Source organism: Mercenaria mercenaria, chromosome 1 (assembly GCF_021730395.1).
Source record: "Mercenaria mercenaria strain notata chromosome 1, MADL_Memer_1, whole genome shotgun sequence".
Classification (NCBI taxonomy): domain Eukaryota; kingdom Metazoa; phylum Mollusca; class Bivalvia; order Venerida; family Veneridae; genus Mercenaria; species Mercenaria mercenaria.
In genome coordinates this window covers 63,709,348-63,727,682 of record NC_069361.1, presented here as the reverse complement: position 1 = coordinate 63,727,682, position 18,335 = coordinate 63,709,348, and the positions used below count along the sequence as shown (strand labels likewise).

Below are 18,335 nucleotides of genomic sequence, written 5' to 3'. Positions count from 1 at the left end.
GACTGGGCTGACTGGAAGGTGTTAATGGTATTTTATTGCATGAAAAGTTGTTGACTGGCCGAATGAAATGTGTCAAAATTTTCCCCTAGTAGAATTAAATGTGTTAATGGTTGATTGGAGTGAGGAAATTATTTGTTATAAAAAAAGTTTAATAAAAAGTTTAATCTTATTCAAGAGTTTTAAAATAAGCAGCATCAAATACGGACATTTAAACAGCAATCATGTTGTTCAACATAGCAGACTTACAAAAACAAAGGAAAAAAAACCAGAAAATTCTCCTTGTTAAACCGATAATTTTTAAAGCAAAAAGTTCTTAAAACAAACGAAAACTTATGTATATTTCTAGCATAAAATATACTTATTTGAAAAAAAAAGACTTAATTTATCATACTTTGATTTTTTTTCAAAAATTCGTTTTAAAAAAGGGGGACAAAAAGGGGGGACGAAATGACCAATTTGAAATCGCCGAGGGGGACGAAATGACCTGGCAGGGAATCGCAGACCGCTCGCACTCAAAGCGGACACTACCGCAGTCGATGTCGGATACGGATTTTATTGATATCTAGACCGACCACAGTAAGGAATAGGGATTTAATATGCGATGTTCGATGGTATAAGCGATATAGATTTCAGACGGAAATTTCGAGAAAGCGTGATTGTAATTTCTACAACAAAAAGATCAAACAAAACAAAATCAAGCCCATTACACGAACTGAGAAGCAAAATTACCGGATAAAATGGCCAAGTGGGGCGAGGGAGATCCACGATGGATTGTAGAGGAACGACCGGATGCGAAAAATGTCAACAACTGGCACTGGTAAGCTGATCAGTATGCACTTGTAACCCTTGGGCATACTCATGGCATCTTGTTTACCCTTGGGGGCACATAAAGTTACCTTTGTCAGTCCCGTCCATCCAAATTTATATCCTGCCTCAAAATAGTCTAAATAATGAGACCTCGGGCAGACCGATTTTACATTTTGATATATTAGTTGTCTACCTAGAGGTCTCAACCAGAAACAATCAAAACTGTGGTGGAAACTGTGGTTAATTGAAATTACGATTTATCAGTAGTCACGATTTTTCTTTAGCCCTAACTGCTTACCTGTTGTTTTAAATCATAAATAGTAACTAAAAAACATAAGAACAGGACATATTTATCAAGAATTTCTGTTGTAAAAAATTTAAACCTCTAACGTTTCAATTGTCTTCATGTAATGGCGGTCGGAGGCGTGACCAATGAAAACGCTTCGTGTAGTAATGTGTTTACTGGTGATCGGCCATTTTCCAATATGTAGTACACTCGTGTTAAACCTTGGCATTTTTTTAACTGCCATAGTTTGAATTTTTCTCAAGAAATCTCGGTAATATATACATCATTGAAAAGGAAAAATTACAGGCTTTCTATGTATGTATTTCTCTTTCTTATCCGTTGCATTATTGTAACATAATTCCCGCCCAACGGATTCCATTGGGTGTTACTTACGCAAAGAAGAGGACAGTGCTACCACATTCTTTACCTTTTCTGGTTTGTACTCGGAGGCGGATATCGACAAGTCAAAATATTATAACGATATTCAACTCTTGAGTACAATTATTTGGACTAGCCTCAAAATTGTTTGATGTTGACGTGATCCTAGGAAAATATTGAGTTATTTTTCTTATGGGCAATATCTTTAGTTGTGTCAAACACTCAAAAGACTAAAACAGAGATAGTGGAGGAAATTTCCAATGAAATTGTGACCTATGCTGATTTGGGTTTAAATGCTGATTTTGCTGCGAATATGAGATAAATTCAAATGAAACTTGCATCATCAAGTTACATGTATCAAAAGGGGATGCAATTCCTCATTGATTTAGGAAGTGGCTAGGCCGTATTCCTAGTGTAAAAGGTAATTGCTGGTAATAAGTCGTGATTACTTGTCATAAAGTTGCCGTTATTACATTTTAATGTAACTCGGGTTCGAGGCATATTTACTGAACATGAAATTTTAACAGCGATTTCTGGTAGTCACCTTTATTTATTCACTCAAGCAGTAAAACGTTAATGTCTTAAATACTAAAGAAAACATTAACTTGATTAAGTTTATTATTTAAATTTATCAGTCCCGAGAAAAACAAAAATTTGATAAAAACATCCGATTACGGTGTACAAATTGCTATTTATTATTTATCGAAATTGCAATTATATTTTTGTCAGGACTAAAGAATAAGACACTTGTTTCCTGTCACTTACAATGTATTTAAGATGATGAGAAAAATACAAGCGCAAACATTTGAAATCATCTCCTCTCTAAGATATAGTCTCCGCTTTGTAAATACTGTTCTCAGTATTCATATTGATTACCGGCCCTCTAGCCTGCCCTGTAGGGGTTAGCTAGAGGTCTGGTAACCGGACCTCTAGACTCCTGGTCTACCGGTAACCGGACCTCTACCCTAGCCACTGCCATTGATTTATGTAAACATTATCAAATATTTTCCAAATTTACAAATTTTCTGGTGATTTAAACATGTATGTACTGTACACAATACACTGGGACCCCGTTATAACGCTGTCGTCGGGGTCCAAGGTTTGAGACCCGCGGATCTAGCGGGGTTAAATTTATAATGCGGGTTGATCGTATCAGCGGTATACGCAATACCCCACCCACCGGTAACGTATTTTGGACGCTGTTTTATGTTAATAAGAAATAAGAATCGTATAAACAGGACATCTATTTACCTTAAATGCTACTGAAAAATACATTAAAAGAATTATAACGCTGTGTCATCTTCTCATTTTGACGTGATTATGAAAGAAAATTGGATTTGTGTATCCCGGAAGTAAACATATATAACGCTGTGTGAGGAGTGCACGGTCGTGAGAATTACATATGCAATGCAATTGCACTGGGGGTTTATGTAACTAAAAGAGAAAAAAGCAGAGTCTTAAAAAGATTAATTTTGAATAGATCTACATAAAGGAAATCGATAAATAAGATAGAAAATTTTTAAATCATCATCGTTGATATACCATATTAAAAAGGGAGCACATTCTCAGTAAGGCTTTCAGTGCGTCGAATCTTCGTTATTTCTGATGAATTGAGTGTGATGATTACGAAAAACGGCTGCAGTTTATTACAAAATTCGATTTTTTTAGCTCACCTGTCACAAAGTGACAAGGTGAGCTTTTGTGATCGTGCGGTGTCCGTCGTCCGTCCGTGCGTGCATGCGTGCGTCCGTCCGTAAACTTTTGCTTGTGACCACTCTAGAGGTCACATTTTTCATGGGATCTTTATGAAAGTTGGTCAGAATATTCATCTTGATGATAGCTAGGTCAAGTTCGAAACTGGGTCACGTGACGTCAAAAACTAGGTCAGAAGGTCTAAAAATAGAAAAACCTTGTGACCTCTCTAGAGGCCATATATTTCACAAGATCTTCATGAAACTTGGTCAGAATGTTCACCTTGATAATATCTAGGTCAAGTTCGAAACTGGGTCACGTGCCATCAAAAATTAGGTCAGTAGGTCAAATAATAGAAAAACCTTGTGACCTCCCTAGAGGCCATATTTTTCATGGGATCTGTATGAAAGTTGGTCTGAATGTTCATCTTGATGATATCTAGGTCAAGTTCTAAACTGGGTCATGTGCGGTCTAAAACTAGGTCAGCAGGTCTAAAAATAGAAAAACCTTGTGACCTCTCTAGAGGCCATATATTTCATGAGATCTTCATGAAAATTGGTCAGAATGTTCTCCTTGATGATATCTAGGTCAAGTTCGAAAATGGGTCACGTGCGGTCAAAAACTAGGTCAGTAGGTCAAATAATAGAAAAACCTTGTGACCTCTCTAAAGGCCATATTTTTCATGGGATCTGTATGAAAATTGGTCTGAATGTTCATCTTGATGATATCTAGGTCAAGTTTGAAAGTGGGTCACGTGCCGTCAAAAACTAGGTCAGTAGGTCAAATAATAGAAAAACCTTGTGACCTCTCTAAAGGCCATATTTTTCATGGGATCTGTATGAAAATTGGTCTGAATGTTCATCTTGATGATATCTAGGTCAAGTTGAAACAGGGTCATGTGCGGTCAAAAACTAGGTCATTAGGTCTAAAAATAGAAAAACCTTGTGACCTCTCTAGAGACCATACTTGTGAATGGGTATCCATAAGAATTGGTCAGAATGTTCACCTTGATGATATCTAGGTCAAGTTTGAAACTGGGTCACGTGCCATAAAAAACTAGGTCAGTAGGTCAAATAATCAAAAAACCTTGTGACCTCTCTAGAGGCCATACTTTTCATGGGATCTGTATGAAAGTTGGTCTGAATGTTCATCTTGATGATATCTAGGTCAAGTTTGAAACTGGGTCAACTGCGGTCAAAAACTAGGTCAGTAGGTCTAAAATTATTAAAATATTTTGACCTCTCTAGAGACCATATATTTCAATGGATCTTCATGAAAATTGGTCAGAATTTTTATCTTGATAATATCTAGGTCAAGTTCAAAACTGGGTCACATGAGCTCAAAAACTAGGTCACTATGTCAAATAATAGAAAAAAACGACGTCATACTCAAAACTGGGTCATGTGGGAAGAGGTGAGCGATTCAGGACCATCATGGTCCTCTTGTATTCACTCAAGTGATCATGTCATCTGCTTAATTGGTGCAAACTTAAACGGTTTGATAGTTGACTGACCAATGTTACACGCTTGTTATGCAAACAATCTAATTTTGACACGGTACTGATTGCCTAATTGTCACATGTCTACATGTATTGAAACTGTAACAAAGGCGATACGCAAACAAGTAAGCTAGCAGACGATTATTGATTTTTGTGATGGAAAGGTGTTAAAGTACACAGGTACTTGTAGTTTTAACGCTGGTTATGATTAAATTATGTAACATCCGCGGATTTTTTAAAATTTTTTTTTTATTGTTTTTACCCTCTAAAATTTGGGCGCCAAGGCCATACAGCGTTATACTGAGGACCGCGGTATATCGAGGAGCGTAATAACGGGTTTCGAGTGTACATACTGCATCTACTCGGCAATAGTTGCAACTGATAAAACCAATAACTTTACATGACAGTGTAATGTGATTTATCCTCCATAATTATGCCCCCCTTCGAAGAAGGAGGGGTATATTGTTTTGCAGATGTCGGTCGGTAGGTCAGTCGGAATGTAGACCAATCCGTTTCCGGATGATAACTCAAGAATGCTTGGGCCTAGGATCATGAAAGTTGATAGGGAGGTTGGTCATCACCAGCAGATGACCCCTATTGATTTTGAGGTCTGTATGTCAAAGGTCAAGGTCACAGTGACCCTGAATAGTTAAACGGTTTCCAGATGATAACTCAATAACACTTGAGCTTAGGATCATGAAAGTTGATAGGGAGGCTGGTCATGACCAGCAGATGACCCCTATTGATTTTGAGATCAGTATGTTAAAGGTCAAGGTCACAGTGACCCTGAACAGTTGAACGGTTTCCGGATGATAACTCAAGAACGCTTAGGCCTAGGGTCATGAAAATTGATAGGGAGGTTGGTCATGACCAGCAGATGACCCCTATTGTTTTTGAGGTCAGTATATTAAAGGTCAAGGTCACAGTGACCAGGAACAGTTAAATGGTTTCAAGGCAATATCTCAAGAACGCTTTGGCCTAGTAGCAGGAAAATTGATAGTGAGGTTGGTCATGACCAGCAGATCAGACCTGGGGTAATTAAAAATGTAATTGTAATTAATTGCAATATAATTACATTTCCCAAGTAATTGAATGTAATTTGTTATTGGGTCGTTTATCAATTACATGTAATTGTAATTTAATTAATTACAGAACAGTTCTAGGGTGTAATTGACAATTACATTTCAATTACTTTCCAATTACATGACACATGCAAACCGAGTTTGTTGAACAAATAGTAGATATAAATTGTTCAACAAACGGGATTATTATTTATGTTTACTACCAGTGACACTTCACTTTAACATGCTAATATGCATTTCATAGCTGTGAAAAATAACAATAGAATATTATAGTAGGTGTTAACCCCTTGGACATAGCTCCTTTGTTCTGATATTTGTTTCATTAGAACCAACTGGTAATCTTTGATGGTGTTTGTCACTATGTTTTTGGAGAAAATGATCAAATAATGATTTGAAATTGTTATTTGCAAAATTATTATTTAGATTTTTATCTGAGCAAAAATTGAAATGCTTAGCATTTAGTTTAATCATTTTTTATCTGTGATAAAATTTGTTGTATTAAATGATATAAACAGCATAGCATTTCACAGTTCTAACAAGATAAAAAAATTAATTATTATTGTAGACATTATGAGTATTCTACAGTTTTAGTGACATAGTTATTCTAGGATGACTCATGAATGTTTTACAACTTATTTTCAATGTGGTCCTTAACTTGTAGTGTCAAGGATAAAAACTTAAAATATATGTTTAAAATGTAAATAATTAAATACTGAACTTGACTAGTTAAATTTGAAACATATTGCAGAACCATGATCCTATAAACTTCAGAGAAATTCAGACCTCAGAGAAATACCTGACTTAACATGCATCTTCTCTAACCGAATTCTGCTAGACGATGTATTAACTATTAATTAGGGCTGACTTGTAGCTCCTTTTGCAATTATATTAAAGACAGAGTAATGTTCTCCCGCAAACACAGATTTTACTTTGAGCTTAAATTCAATTTTGAAATAACTGAAATCAGTTAACATGTGGATTATCATGTTTGTGTAGTACAAAGTAAAGAACTTTGCTACAGTGTTTGTGTAAGAAGCACCACATTTGGTATTGTAATTGAATGTAATTAATTACAATTCCCAATGTAATTGTAATTTAATTGATTACATTGCTAAATTTCATGTAATGGTAATTGTAATTTAATTGGTCATTTCTCCATGTAATTGTAATTTAATTAATTACATTTTAAAGTAATTGACCCCAGGTCTGCAGCAGATGACCCTTATTGATTTTGAGGTCATTAGGTCAAAAGTCAAGATCACATTGGCCAGGAAAAGTTAAACGGTTTCTGATCTTCTTGTCCAAACCACAGCGCCTAGGGCTTTGATATTTGGTATGTAGCAAAATCTAGTGGTCCTCTACCAAGATTGTTCATATTATTTCCCTAGGGTCAAATATGGCCCGACCCCGGGGGTCACATGGTTTATATAGACTTATATAGGAAAAAACTTTGAAAAACATCTTGTCCAAAACCACAGGGCCTAGGGCTTTGATATTTTGTATATGACTAGGGTTTTGATATTTGTAATGTAGCATCATCTAGTGGTTCTCTACCAAGTTTGTTCAAATTATCCCTCTAGGGTCAAATATGGCCCCGCCTCGGGGGTCACACGGTTCATAATAGACTTATACAAGGAAAAACTTAGAATCTTCATGTCCGTAACCTATATCATTCAAATTTGGACCACATGTATAGTTTTGAGTGGCAAGATGAACCTTGACATGAGTTGATCTTGATCTTGACCTAGTGACCTACTTTCACATTTCTGTAGCTACAGCCTTAAAATTTGGACCACATGCATAGGTTTGTGTACCAAAATAAACTTTGACCTTGTTATTGACCTAGTGACCTATTTTCATATTTTTGAAGATACAGGCTTCAAATTTGGACCACATGCATAGTTTTGTGTTCCGAAATGAAATTTGACCTTGCTTTTGACCTAGTGACCTACTTTCACATTTTGCAAGCTACAGCCTTCAAATTTGAACCACAAGCATAGTTTTGTGTACCGAAAGGAACTTTGATCTTTAGATTGACCTAGTGACCTACTTACACATTTCTGAAGGTACAGGCTTCAAATTTGGACCACGTGCATAGTTTTGCAGGCCCGTGTGCAGGATTTGTTTGCTGGGGGGCCCAACCTGGGGTGGGTTCGGGAGGGTTATCCCCTCCCGATTGCAAAATTTTTAGCTCGACTATTCGAAGAATAGTCTAGCTATTCTACTCACCCTGGCGTCGGCGTTGGCGTCTGCGTCACACCTTGGTTAAGTTTTTGCATGCAAGTACATACAGCTATCATTTAAAGGCATATATATTGAAACTTATTTATTCTTTTTCTAGGTCAATTACCAACCTCACTGGGTCAAGTTCCATAACTCTAACATGTATTTTGAGCAAATTATGCCCCCTTTTGGACTTAGAAAATTCTGGTTAAAGTTTTACATGCAAGTTACTATCTCCAAAACTAATGTAGATATTGAATTGAAACTTCACATGTGTCTTCGGGGTTATAAAACTAGTTGATAGCAGCAAGTCCCATAACTCTGACCTTCATTTTGGCCAAATTATGCCCCCTTTTGGACTTAGAAAATTCTGGTTAAAGTTTTGCATGCAAGTACATACAGCTATTACCAAAAGGCATATAGATTTGAAACTTATTTTTTCTTTTTCTAGATCAATTACCTACATCACTAGGTCAAGTCCAATAACTCTGACATGTATTTTGGCCAAATTATGCCCCCTTTTGGACTTAGAAAATTCTGGTTAAAGTTCTGCGTGCAAGTACATACAGCTATTACTAAAAGGCATATGGATTTAAAACTTATTTTTTCTTTTTCTAGATCAATTACCTACCTCACTGGGTCAAGTCCCATAACTCTGACATGTATTTTGGGCACTTTTATGCCCCCTTTTGGACTTAAAAAATTCTGGTTAAAGTTTTACATGCAAGTTACTATCTCCAAAACTAATGCAGATATTGAATTGAAACTTCACATGTGTCTTCGGGGTTATAAAACTAGTTGACAGAATCAAGTCCCATAACTTTGACATGTATTTTGGGCAAATTATGCCCCCTTTTGGACTTAGAAAATTCTGGTTAAAGTTTTACATGCAAGTTACTATCTCCAAAACTAATGCAGATATTGAATTGAAACTTCACATGGGTCTTCAGGGTTATAAAACTAGTTGACAGAATCAAGTCCCATAACTCTGACATGTATTTTGGGCAAATTATGCCCATTTTTGGACTTAGAAAATTCTGGTTAAAGTTTTACATGTAAGTTATTATCTCCAAAACTAATGCAGATATGGAATTGAAACTTAACATGTTTCTTCGGGGTTATAAAACTAGTTGATAGCATCAAGTCCCATAACTCTGATATGCATTTTGGTCAAATTATGTCCCCTTTCGAACTTAAAACTCTTTTGATATTTAACATTTTGGGTAATAATTTCCTGCTTCTGTGACAATATTTCGAATAGTCGAGCTTGGCTGTCTTACGGACAGCTGTTGTTAAATATGGCACATGAATAGATGCATTTTCCTGCTACCTGAAACACCTTTAAGGATGCATGAATGTATCATATATTTAAGGAAAAGTCTACTTTTTAATAATTTCATCAAGCCTTTTCAATGTATGTATGATTGTACAGTCACAGTGTATGGACTTATTTTTCTGTATGAAACCCAGTTGAAAAAAATGTTGAAGTTTTAAGATGATTATTAAGTAGACTAGCTCCTAGACTATGATAAAAAAAAATCATATTTTTATGATTTCATGTAGTGAACTGAGCCAGTCTATATACTATGTCCAGTATTACAATTTTAACATCAGTCCTCTTAGAAAATCTCTAGAATAGACAGGCTTTTGTCTCTATGAACATAATGATATTTAAAAAAAAAAAAGAAAAAAAATAGAAATATCATAATTATCAGTCTAGTGGCTAGTCTAATTATTAAGGGTATCCTATTTGCTAAATGGTCAAATGTTTTTAGATTTCCAACAAAACAAACAAAGTATTACGACAATTACTATTTACATCATAGATTTCAAATGACAATGAACTCTTAACTGTACCAAAGATCTATAAAAATAAATAGATGTGTATTGTATACTTCTTTGACCAACAAACTATAACATCACAGAACATATTAAATGATATTTTTATGTATAAAACCCCTCATAAGTAACGAGTTTTAAATGCGTTTTGTAAGATTTACTGAGAGACTACTTTTAAAACTATGAGAGTTTTTAAGTAAGGTTATTGGACCCAAAAGAGTAAAATTGATACAGTAGTTTCAAATTCATAACTGTTGTAAGATAGGATAAATATCTATCAATTTAATAAATTTGGAGAATGTGCCTTAATGTAAAAACAAAATAAAACCATCATAATGTTTCAATTTTCAGATTCATTTTAAGATTTACTTAACAAAACCAACAATGTTCTGATCATTTTATAACACTTCCAAAGAGTAAAAAACATAATAGTTTCTCCACTACCCAGTCAAGTACCGATCAAGCGATCAATGAAGCATGCACAGATAAACTTTTACCTGTGACATGCCTGGGGCTAATTTCCACTACCGGACACGGTTTTATGGCTCTTTAGCCTGTGTATTGCTGTCAAATCAAGCCAGTTGCGCTGGTGTATAAATTTGTTATTTGAGGGGCCCATAGTAATAAAAATCATAACTAGCCAGCCAGCTGGGGGGGGGGGGCCCTGGCCCCCTGGCCCCCCACCTGGACACGTGCCTGGTTTTGTGCTCTGAAATAAAATTTGACCTTGATTTTGACCTAGTGACCTACTTTCACATTTCTCAAGCTACAGCCTTCAAATTTTAACCACATGCATAGTTTTAGTGACCTACTTTCACATTTCTGAAGCCACAGCTTTCAAATGTGGACCACATGCACAGTGTTTTGTACCCAATGAAATTTGACCTTGATTTTCACCTTGAGCTAGTCTAGAAATTTGGAACATTCAAAAATGACTCAGTGGTGGGCGCCAAGATCACTCTGTGATCTCTTGTTAGGTTATTAGGTTAAAGGTCAAGGTCAGATTGAACCAGAACGGTAGAACTTTTGTTAACAGTGAGCATACAATTTCTGTTCCTTGTGCAGTTACTGAATGCATCAAGGGGGGCATTTCGTGTTCGACGAGCTCTTGTTTATTTATTTGGTCGTTCGAAGTTTTGACGGTAAGATTGCCGGTCACAAATACAAAAAAAATCTGACCATCAAATTATTTTGACTAAGGAGAGTCATCAAACCTCGCAGGATTGTTGTGCACCAGGTGTTTGAATTGGGATTTCACACAGCTAGACCAGAGCTATGGCCCTTGACTAAGTAAAAATTATGCATAAAAAAGGTCTAAATGTTTGTGTTGCATGTATGTCTAAAAGTATTTGACCTATGGTTAATGAAATTTTGCAAAGTTGTGCACCTAGTCCAAATAATTAGACATGAGAAAAATTGTCATTTGACGTTCAACATTCAATATTCTTACATTTGACATTTTTACCATCAAAACTTTTTTCGACATCTAAACATATACTATCAACACAGTGTAGGCTAGCATATATTTGATTTATCAGTTTGAAACATTATAAAGTTGGTTAACTTTGTACCTAGTTGAAAAGAAATACCTTTGCTTCAATTCTGCAAGGTTAGAATAATTTTCAATTCATTATTTTGCAGGAAATGTCACTTCATTTTTTTTCACACCAAATTATTTACATTTGCCGAGCCACCATCTTGTTCAGAAATTGAAACTACCAAATTGAATTAAATTTGATCGGGGTTAGACGAAAAATTATTTCCATACTAATAAATTCATTGTAATTTTGATTTATTTTCTTCATAATTGTATATTTTCGATTCGTATCCTTATAAAAAAATTTAACGTATCTTCTAAAAAATGAAAGTTTACTGACATTTGTTATCTCTCTATATCATATATGGGATGGAAAAAGATAAATTTCGTTCAGAAAATGATTCTGATGTGAAAATCATGTTTCCATCCGGAACACCTGCCACTATTCAAATTTTCATGGACTGCTAGCCTGCGCATACTGGATTTATTACTCAGATAATTAATAAATAATGTAAAATATTACTTTTGATTGCTACCATAATGCCTAGTTCACATTTGGTCACGATGTATCTGGAGCTGGTAGACTGCCCGTATCCTCCTTTCCATGCAGAGGCAGGAGGTTTTCGTAGGGATTCACGGGCTCTGCAACCTCTACAATTTTGTTTAGCGAAAAGTTATACAAATTTGAAAAGTCTTAAGCCTGTAGCCAGTAGACTTGTCACAAGTGGCATTGCACAGTCCCCGCACGGGCATCGTAAGGAGGCAGCGCGCTGATCATGCAGCCAATGCACAATTTTCCATGGACATGGTTTCCAAAAGAAATTGTACAGAGATTGTAGACTTGTAAGACCTTCGCATGGCCCTCGCAAGCTGCCGTAAGGTTGCCGCTTGCAGCCCATGCAGTGAAATCGCACGGATATTGAGCAATCATTGTGGGGCAACCCTACAGCGGGTGCACCATTGCCGTGCAGCGGCCTTTCAGATGGTTATATATATTGGCCATCTCCAGCATGCTGCACTGTCACCATTTCTTCTCCGCAAGTTGTACGGGTAACATATGATTTCTGTGGGAAGCTTGCTGAGACTGCACAGCAACTGCACTGAAATTGCACAATTTCCGTAAAATCTCTCTGCAGGGTCCGTACAGATTTCTCCCAGCCTTTCCCCGAGAGCCTGTACAAAAAATGGCACGATGCTCGTATATAATGTGACCATGTACCCCGTAGCCTGTAGCCACCTACGATGCCTGGAAAACAGCAAGGAAAATCGTAGACAAATATATTGCACGGCGCCTGGGTCAAATGTGAATTAGGCATAAAGCTTATTTATGGTTTTTCTTCACACTGAATGTGAAAGTTTCAGTCTCATTTGTCTGATAATGTCCATTACTCTATAAAGCTACAGATCAATATTGACTGACTTCCCCCTATTTTTCTTGCTGCTTTTAGGACAGAGAAGAATGCTACAGGTTGGTCGAAAGATAAAATTAAAGAATTGTTGATGGGCCTTGTGGTAGAGACAGCAGATGGTAAGATTTTGATTTTGTACTAAAACAAATGTTGGCATGTTATGACCGGGAATTGTGTCATTATCTTGTATTAAGAATTTGTTGATAACGGCTTTTGATTATGAAATGGAGAGCAAACAGTATTTTTAAGGATATGGTGAATCAGAAGTAGAATTGTTTTGTTGAAAGTTGTTCTTAGACAATTGTAGTTCTGGTAAGAGCATTTTACAGTCATGTCACTTTAAAAGGCTTTCATAAGCTAATTGTGAAAAACTATTCAAAGCTCATCATAGGTTTATAACATGTTTACATGTAAGTGATTTTGATCATAAGTTATTTAAAGATTTAAAATGTCACGTTTGCATTTTTCTTCTGGAGCATTTGAAAATATTAAGTCAGTAATATACAGTCAGTTTATAGCTGCAAACCAGCTTATGCAAGAAGAAAACATTAAAGATTCTGAAAAATATATTTACAGCTAAATGTGAAATAACATCAGTGACCAGTATTGAAGGGGAGGCTTCGGCTAACAACAGAAAGGCTAAACTTATATTCTTCTATGAATGGGTTATAAAAGGAGAATGGTCTGGTAAGTTTGACTCTGATTTATTTAACACTGACCTCGAAGAACCTTTTATAATGAAAATTAAATATATCTGTTGACTGCTTCATTGACTTGTAGTTGTAGAATCTGGATTCAACTTGGGACCTATGGCTCAGAAATCAATACTGCTTTGCATCTCTTGGCTTTATAAATACAACAGGGGCAAAGTGTCCGGAAGAGAAATTTATCATGTTATGTCTTAAAATATGATAAGAGAACTATTATTTTTGTTCACAGTTTACTTGTATATGAATGTTGAGGAAGACTGCAAATGCTGTTAACTGTTGTAAGCACCATCATTTTCAATATGTTTTGTAGGGCGTATGAAGGAAGGAGAGAAGAAATACAAGGGCAAATTTGATGTACCAAATCTCAGTGAAGAAAATGAAGCAGACGAAGTTGATGTATGATATTTAAGTCAATTTTAGAATAAATAAACACTATTTTACACCTAAGAAATATGCAAGAGCCAGTGAAAACACAGGCAACACATTAAAGAATATATGATAGGAGTTTCCAACATATTTTGAATGAAAATTTCACGTTTACTCTTTGGTTCGAGGTCATAAAGGTGTCTCCCAATACAACCTCGTTGTTAGATCATTTCAACATAAATCTCAGAAACAGCCTATCAGGGTCTTGGGGTTATATAAGACTGAGTGTGGAGACCAGTCTGAAATACACAGAATCTGATTGGTTGTTTCTGAGCACAATTTTGAAATTGACCTATCACAAGACTGTATTCTGAGACTTGTCTCATAGTCTGGTTTTATAATATTGACTTTGGTGCCAATACTTTAATTGTTGCAGAAGTATACAGTTGTGATCATTCAGAGCTGTAGATCAGTATTGTATGTACAGAAAGGGTAAAATAAAATATTTTTTGGAATGAAATTGCTGAAATTTATAATCTGTTTCCAAACATAATTATACATACACAAGACAGGAGTTTAACCATGTGGAGCAAGTGTCCATTTTAAACAGATATACAGATGTACTGGTAATGTGTCACATATAATTGCAGGTAAATTTTACTGTTGACAAAGACACTGGTGATGGACCAAAACTGAAGGAGATAATGAGGACTGTCGGCACAGGGGTAATGCAGGAACAGTTTGCAAAGTATATCAAGACCTTAAAAGAAGGTATGCCAGTCTGTTGTTACTACAAGTTTGATCCATAAATATGCCATTTTGTTTACTTTGACAACCAGTCTCAGGTTTTACATGTATGTAAAAAGTGATACTTACATGGGTTGTTCTTCAGTGAAAAATCTGATTTGTTTTCATTTCACCAAAGTGATGTATTCAAGTATTAGACTGGTACTACAAAAAAATGAAATCCTGATACAGGGTCAAGTGATGTATTCAAGTATATTTGAGATGTAGCCACTTTCTGTACTGAAATGGTTATAGTTAAGGACTAGAAGTTCCCAGTTCTTTGTCTAGCAGAAGCTTGTTGTGCAGGCTTTAAAAGATGAGAGGAATCATTACATTGACCTAAAATTCTTTTTTTCATATTACAGAATACAGCCATAATGTGATATTACCTACAAAAGATGAGAAGAAGAAAACAACTAAAGAAGAAGTGGTAATCATTTAAAATTTTGTTACAGTTTGTCAAGAATTACCTTGGTTTTAATTGATTTGGTTCAGGTTGGAATGAGAGCGTAAGGCTTTGTGTGCTGAATCTGTAACATATAATGATACGGGGAATATGTCAGTTTGAGTGCACTTTGAACACTGCTGATACGTACAATAATTTTTGAAAATAGTCATACCTTGATGAATTATGACTATGAAGTGCTTCAGTCGACAAGTGATAATGAATTTATTTTTCATGAGATGGAGAAATAGTTTGAAATTAGGTCTAACCGTTTTCACCACAGTTGATGGTAGTAAAGTTGATTGTGTAATAACGGGAATGATTTTATGTAATTATTAATAGATAAATGCGAAGGAGGAGATGAACAAAATGATGATCAGCAATGAAGCTCCTTCAAACAAATCAGTCGGCGTGAAGATCGCAACAAAAACATTGTCTACACAAGAGGATTTTGTCTGCAGCCCACCAGAACTATACAGAGTATTTACAGAAAAACAGGTTTATATTTTTTTAGTGTTTGGAATTTATGCACAGAACAGTACTACACAAGATGATTTTGTTATGTGCAGTATTAAGAGCTTTTAAAGGTTTGTACAGTCATTTTTACCTGTTAACTCTGTAGGTAGGATATTATTCCTGCACTGTGATTTTGTACCTTTGTTATCCACCATATTAACTCTCATTACTAATATTGTAGGTTCAAGGGGGTGGTGGTAATTTCAGACTTGTTTTTAACCTTTAGCCCGCTGGCAGCAAGTGATTCTGCCTTTGCGACCAGTGCAAAACAAGATCAGCCTGCACATCCGTGCAGTCTGATCATGGACTGCACTGTTCCCTATTTAGTCAGTAAATTTTCAGTGAACACCACTTTGAATAATAAATGGTACTGCCCAAATTGAATGATGGAGCAGTCATTTTAGAAATTTAGCATGCTAAAGGTTAAATGCCAAATTACATCAATTGTTTTTATTCGACCTTCATGAATGTTACAATAGCGGTAATACTTTAAAGATTTACCTGCATATAAAACAGATTCGTATATATTATAATATGGGGTGGAACGCTGCGTCTTTTTTCAAGAGTTAATTCCGTATACAGCATATTAAACTGCACTTACATTGCTGAAACATTTATTTCAGATGGTACAAGCTTTTACAGGTGGTCCAGCAATATACGAGGTGGAGAAGGGAGGCAGAATTTCCTTAATGAATGGCTTTGTAACGGGAGGATTTGTTGATTTGGTCAGTACATGAATTTATATATTATCATTTATTTAGCGCCCTTTTTAGCTCACATGTCACGAAGTGACAAGGTAAGCTTTTGTGATCATGCAGCGTCCGTCCGTCCGCCCGTGCGTGCGTCCGTAAACTTTTGCTTGTGACCACTTTAGAGGTCACATTTTTCATGGGATCTTTATGAAAGTTGGTCAGAATGTTCATCTTGATGATATCTAGGTCAAGTTCGAAACTGGGTCACATGCCATCCAAAACTAGGTCAGTAGGTCTAAAAATAGAAAAACCTTGTGACCTCTCTAGAGGCCATATTTTTCAATGGATCTTCATGAAAGTTAGAATGTTCACCTTTATGATATCTAGGTCAAGTTCGAAACTGGGTCACGTGCCGACAAAAACTAGGTCAGAAGGTCAAATAATAAAAAAACCTTGTGACCTCTCTAGAGGCCATATTTTTCATGGGATCTGTATGAAAGTTGGTCTGAATGTTCATCTTGATGATATCTAGGTCAGGTTTGAAACTGGGTCAACTGCGATCAAAAACTAGGTCAGTAGGTCTAAAAATAGAAAAACCTTGTGACCTCTGTAGAGGCCATACTTTTGAATTGATCTTCATGAAAACTGGTCAGAATGTTCATCTTGATGATATCTAGGTCAAGTTCCAAACTGGGTTACATGCCTTCAAAAACTAGGTCAGTAGGTCAAATAATAAAAAAAAACTTGTGACCTCTCTAGAGGCCATATTTTTCATGGGATCTGTATGAAAGTTGGTCTGAATGTTCATCTTGATGATATCCAGGTAAAGTTCGAAACTGGGTCACAGGCGGTCAAAAACTAGGTCAGTAAGTTTAAAAATAGAAAAACCTTGTGACCTCTCTTAGAGGCCATATTTTTCATGAGATCTTCATGAAAATTGGTGAGAATGTTCATCTTGATGATATCTAGGTCAAGTTCAAAACTGGGTCACGTGCCTTCAAAAACTAGGTCATTGAGTCAGATGACAGAAAAACCTTGTGACCTCTCTAGAGGCCATATTTTTCAGTGGATCTTCATGAAAATTGGTCAGAATTTTTATCTTGATGATATCTAGGTCAAGTTCAAAACTGGGTCACATGAGCTCAAAAACTAGGTCACTATGTCAAATAATAGAAAAAACGACGTCATACTCTGTTCAAAACTGGGTTATGTGGGGATAGGTGAGCGATTCAGGACCATTATGGTCCTCTTGTTGTGAAAAACAAATCAGAATGTGCTTTATAGAAATATAAATCGGACACATCAGTATGTAGAAGGTCATGTATACAATATTTCTAGTGCTCTATTAAGAACAGTTTTCATGATCGATTAAAATGTTTTATTTCAGAGCTGTATGATACTGTGATACAGGATGTTACATATCATTTGTATGTATTCATATTTTACTCATTTTGCAGGAGCCGAATAAAAAGATAGTGAAAAGGTGGCGATTAAAAACGTGGCCAGATGCACATTTCTCAGAAGTGACTTTAGAATTTGAAGAAAATGATGGTAATACTTTGTTGAAACTGAAACAAACTGGAGTACCTGCTAATGAATATGAGAAAACTCTGGAAGGCTGGAGAGTGAACTATTGGGAACGTATTAAACAAGTTTTTGGATACGGAGCAAATATTTTTTAATGATCAGCTTTGTTGTTAAGGGTATTTACGTTTTTGAAGCAAGATGTACCACACTTTACATGGTTACAAAGACTGCACCGCTGAGCTGATGTGGCTTATTTGGATATGGCAACTATTCATTGTTGAACATGCTGATCAGTCGTCTATTTGTACAAGGAAATAAAACAGCTGTCAGGCATCAGCAGTTATTTTTCATTTCATCTTTGTCCTTACGGAACTCCAAGTGTGCTTAAAACACAGCAGTTTTAAACATGAACAAGTAGCTTGTATTTTGACAATAATCTTTGTAGAATATTGACTTACGTAAAACTTTTTATTTTCTTGTTGTGAGGCTGTAGTCGTCTTTATACAATTGTTTACATTCAAAAACTGCTTTCCAACTGGTTC

At 35.8% G+C, this 18,335-nt stretch overlaps 1 protein-coding gene across 1 annotated transcript; it reads left to right on the top strand.

The window, feature by feature from the left end:
* Positions 1-612: 612 nt before the first annotated feature.
* On the top strand, positions 613-18,126 carry LOC123535995 (activator of 90 kDa heat shock protein ATPase homolog 1-like). Its single transcript, XM_045318767.2, has 9 exons — positions 613-817; positions 12,791-12,870; positions 13,328-13,438; positions 13,772-13,857; positions 14,478-14,598; positions 14,979-15,043; positions 15,401-15,556; positions 16,198-16,299; positions 17,724-18,126. Exons 1-9 carry the CDS (start codon positions 738-740, stop codon positions 17,946-17,948), a joined length of 1,026 nt encoding a protein of 341 aa, XP_045174702.2. The 5' UTR covers positions 613-737; the 3' UTR covers positions 17,949-18,126.
* The last annotated feature ends 209 nt before the right edge of the window (positions 18,127-18,335 follow it).

Excerpts from the sequence above, each read along its gene's own strand:
- LOC123535995 (XM_045318767.2), top strand. The coding sequence starts at position 738 with ATGGCCAAGTGGGGCGAGGGAGATCCACGATGGATTGTAGAGGAACGA. Across the intron at positions 13,439-13,771 it reads TATAAAAGGAGAATGGTCTG|GGCGTATGAAGGAAGGAGAG; the intron begins GTAAGTTTGACT and ends TATGTTTTGTAG. Across the intron at positions 16,300-17,723 it reads CGGGAGGATTTGTTGATTTG|GAGCCGAATAAAAAGATAGT; the intron begins GTCAGTACATGA and ends CTCATTTTGCAG.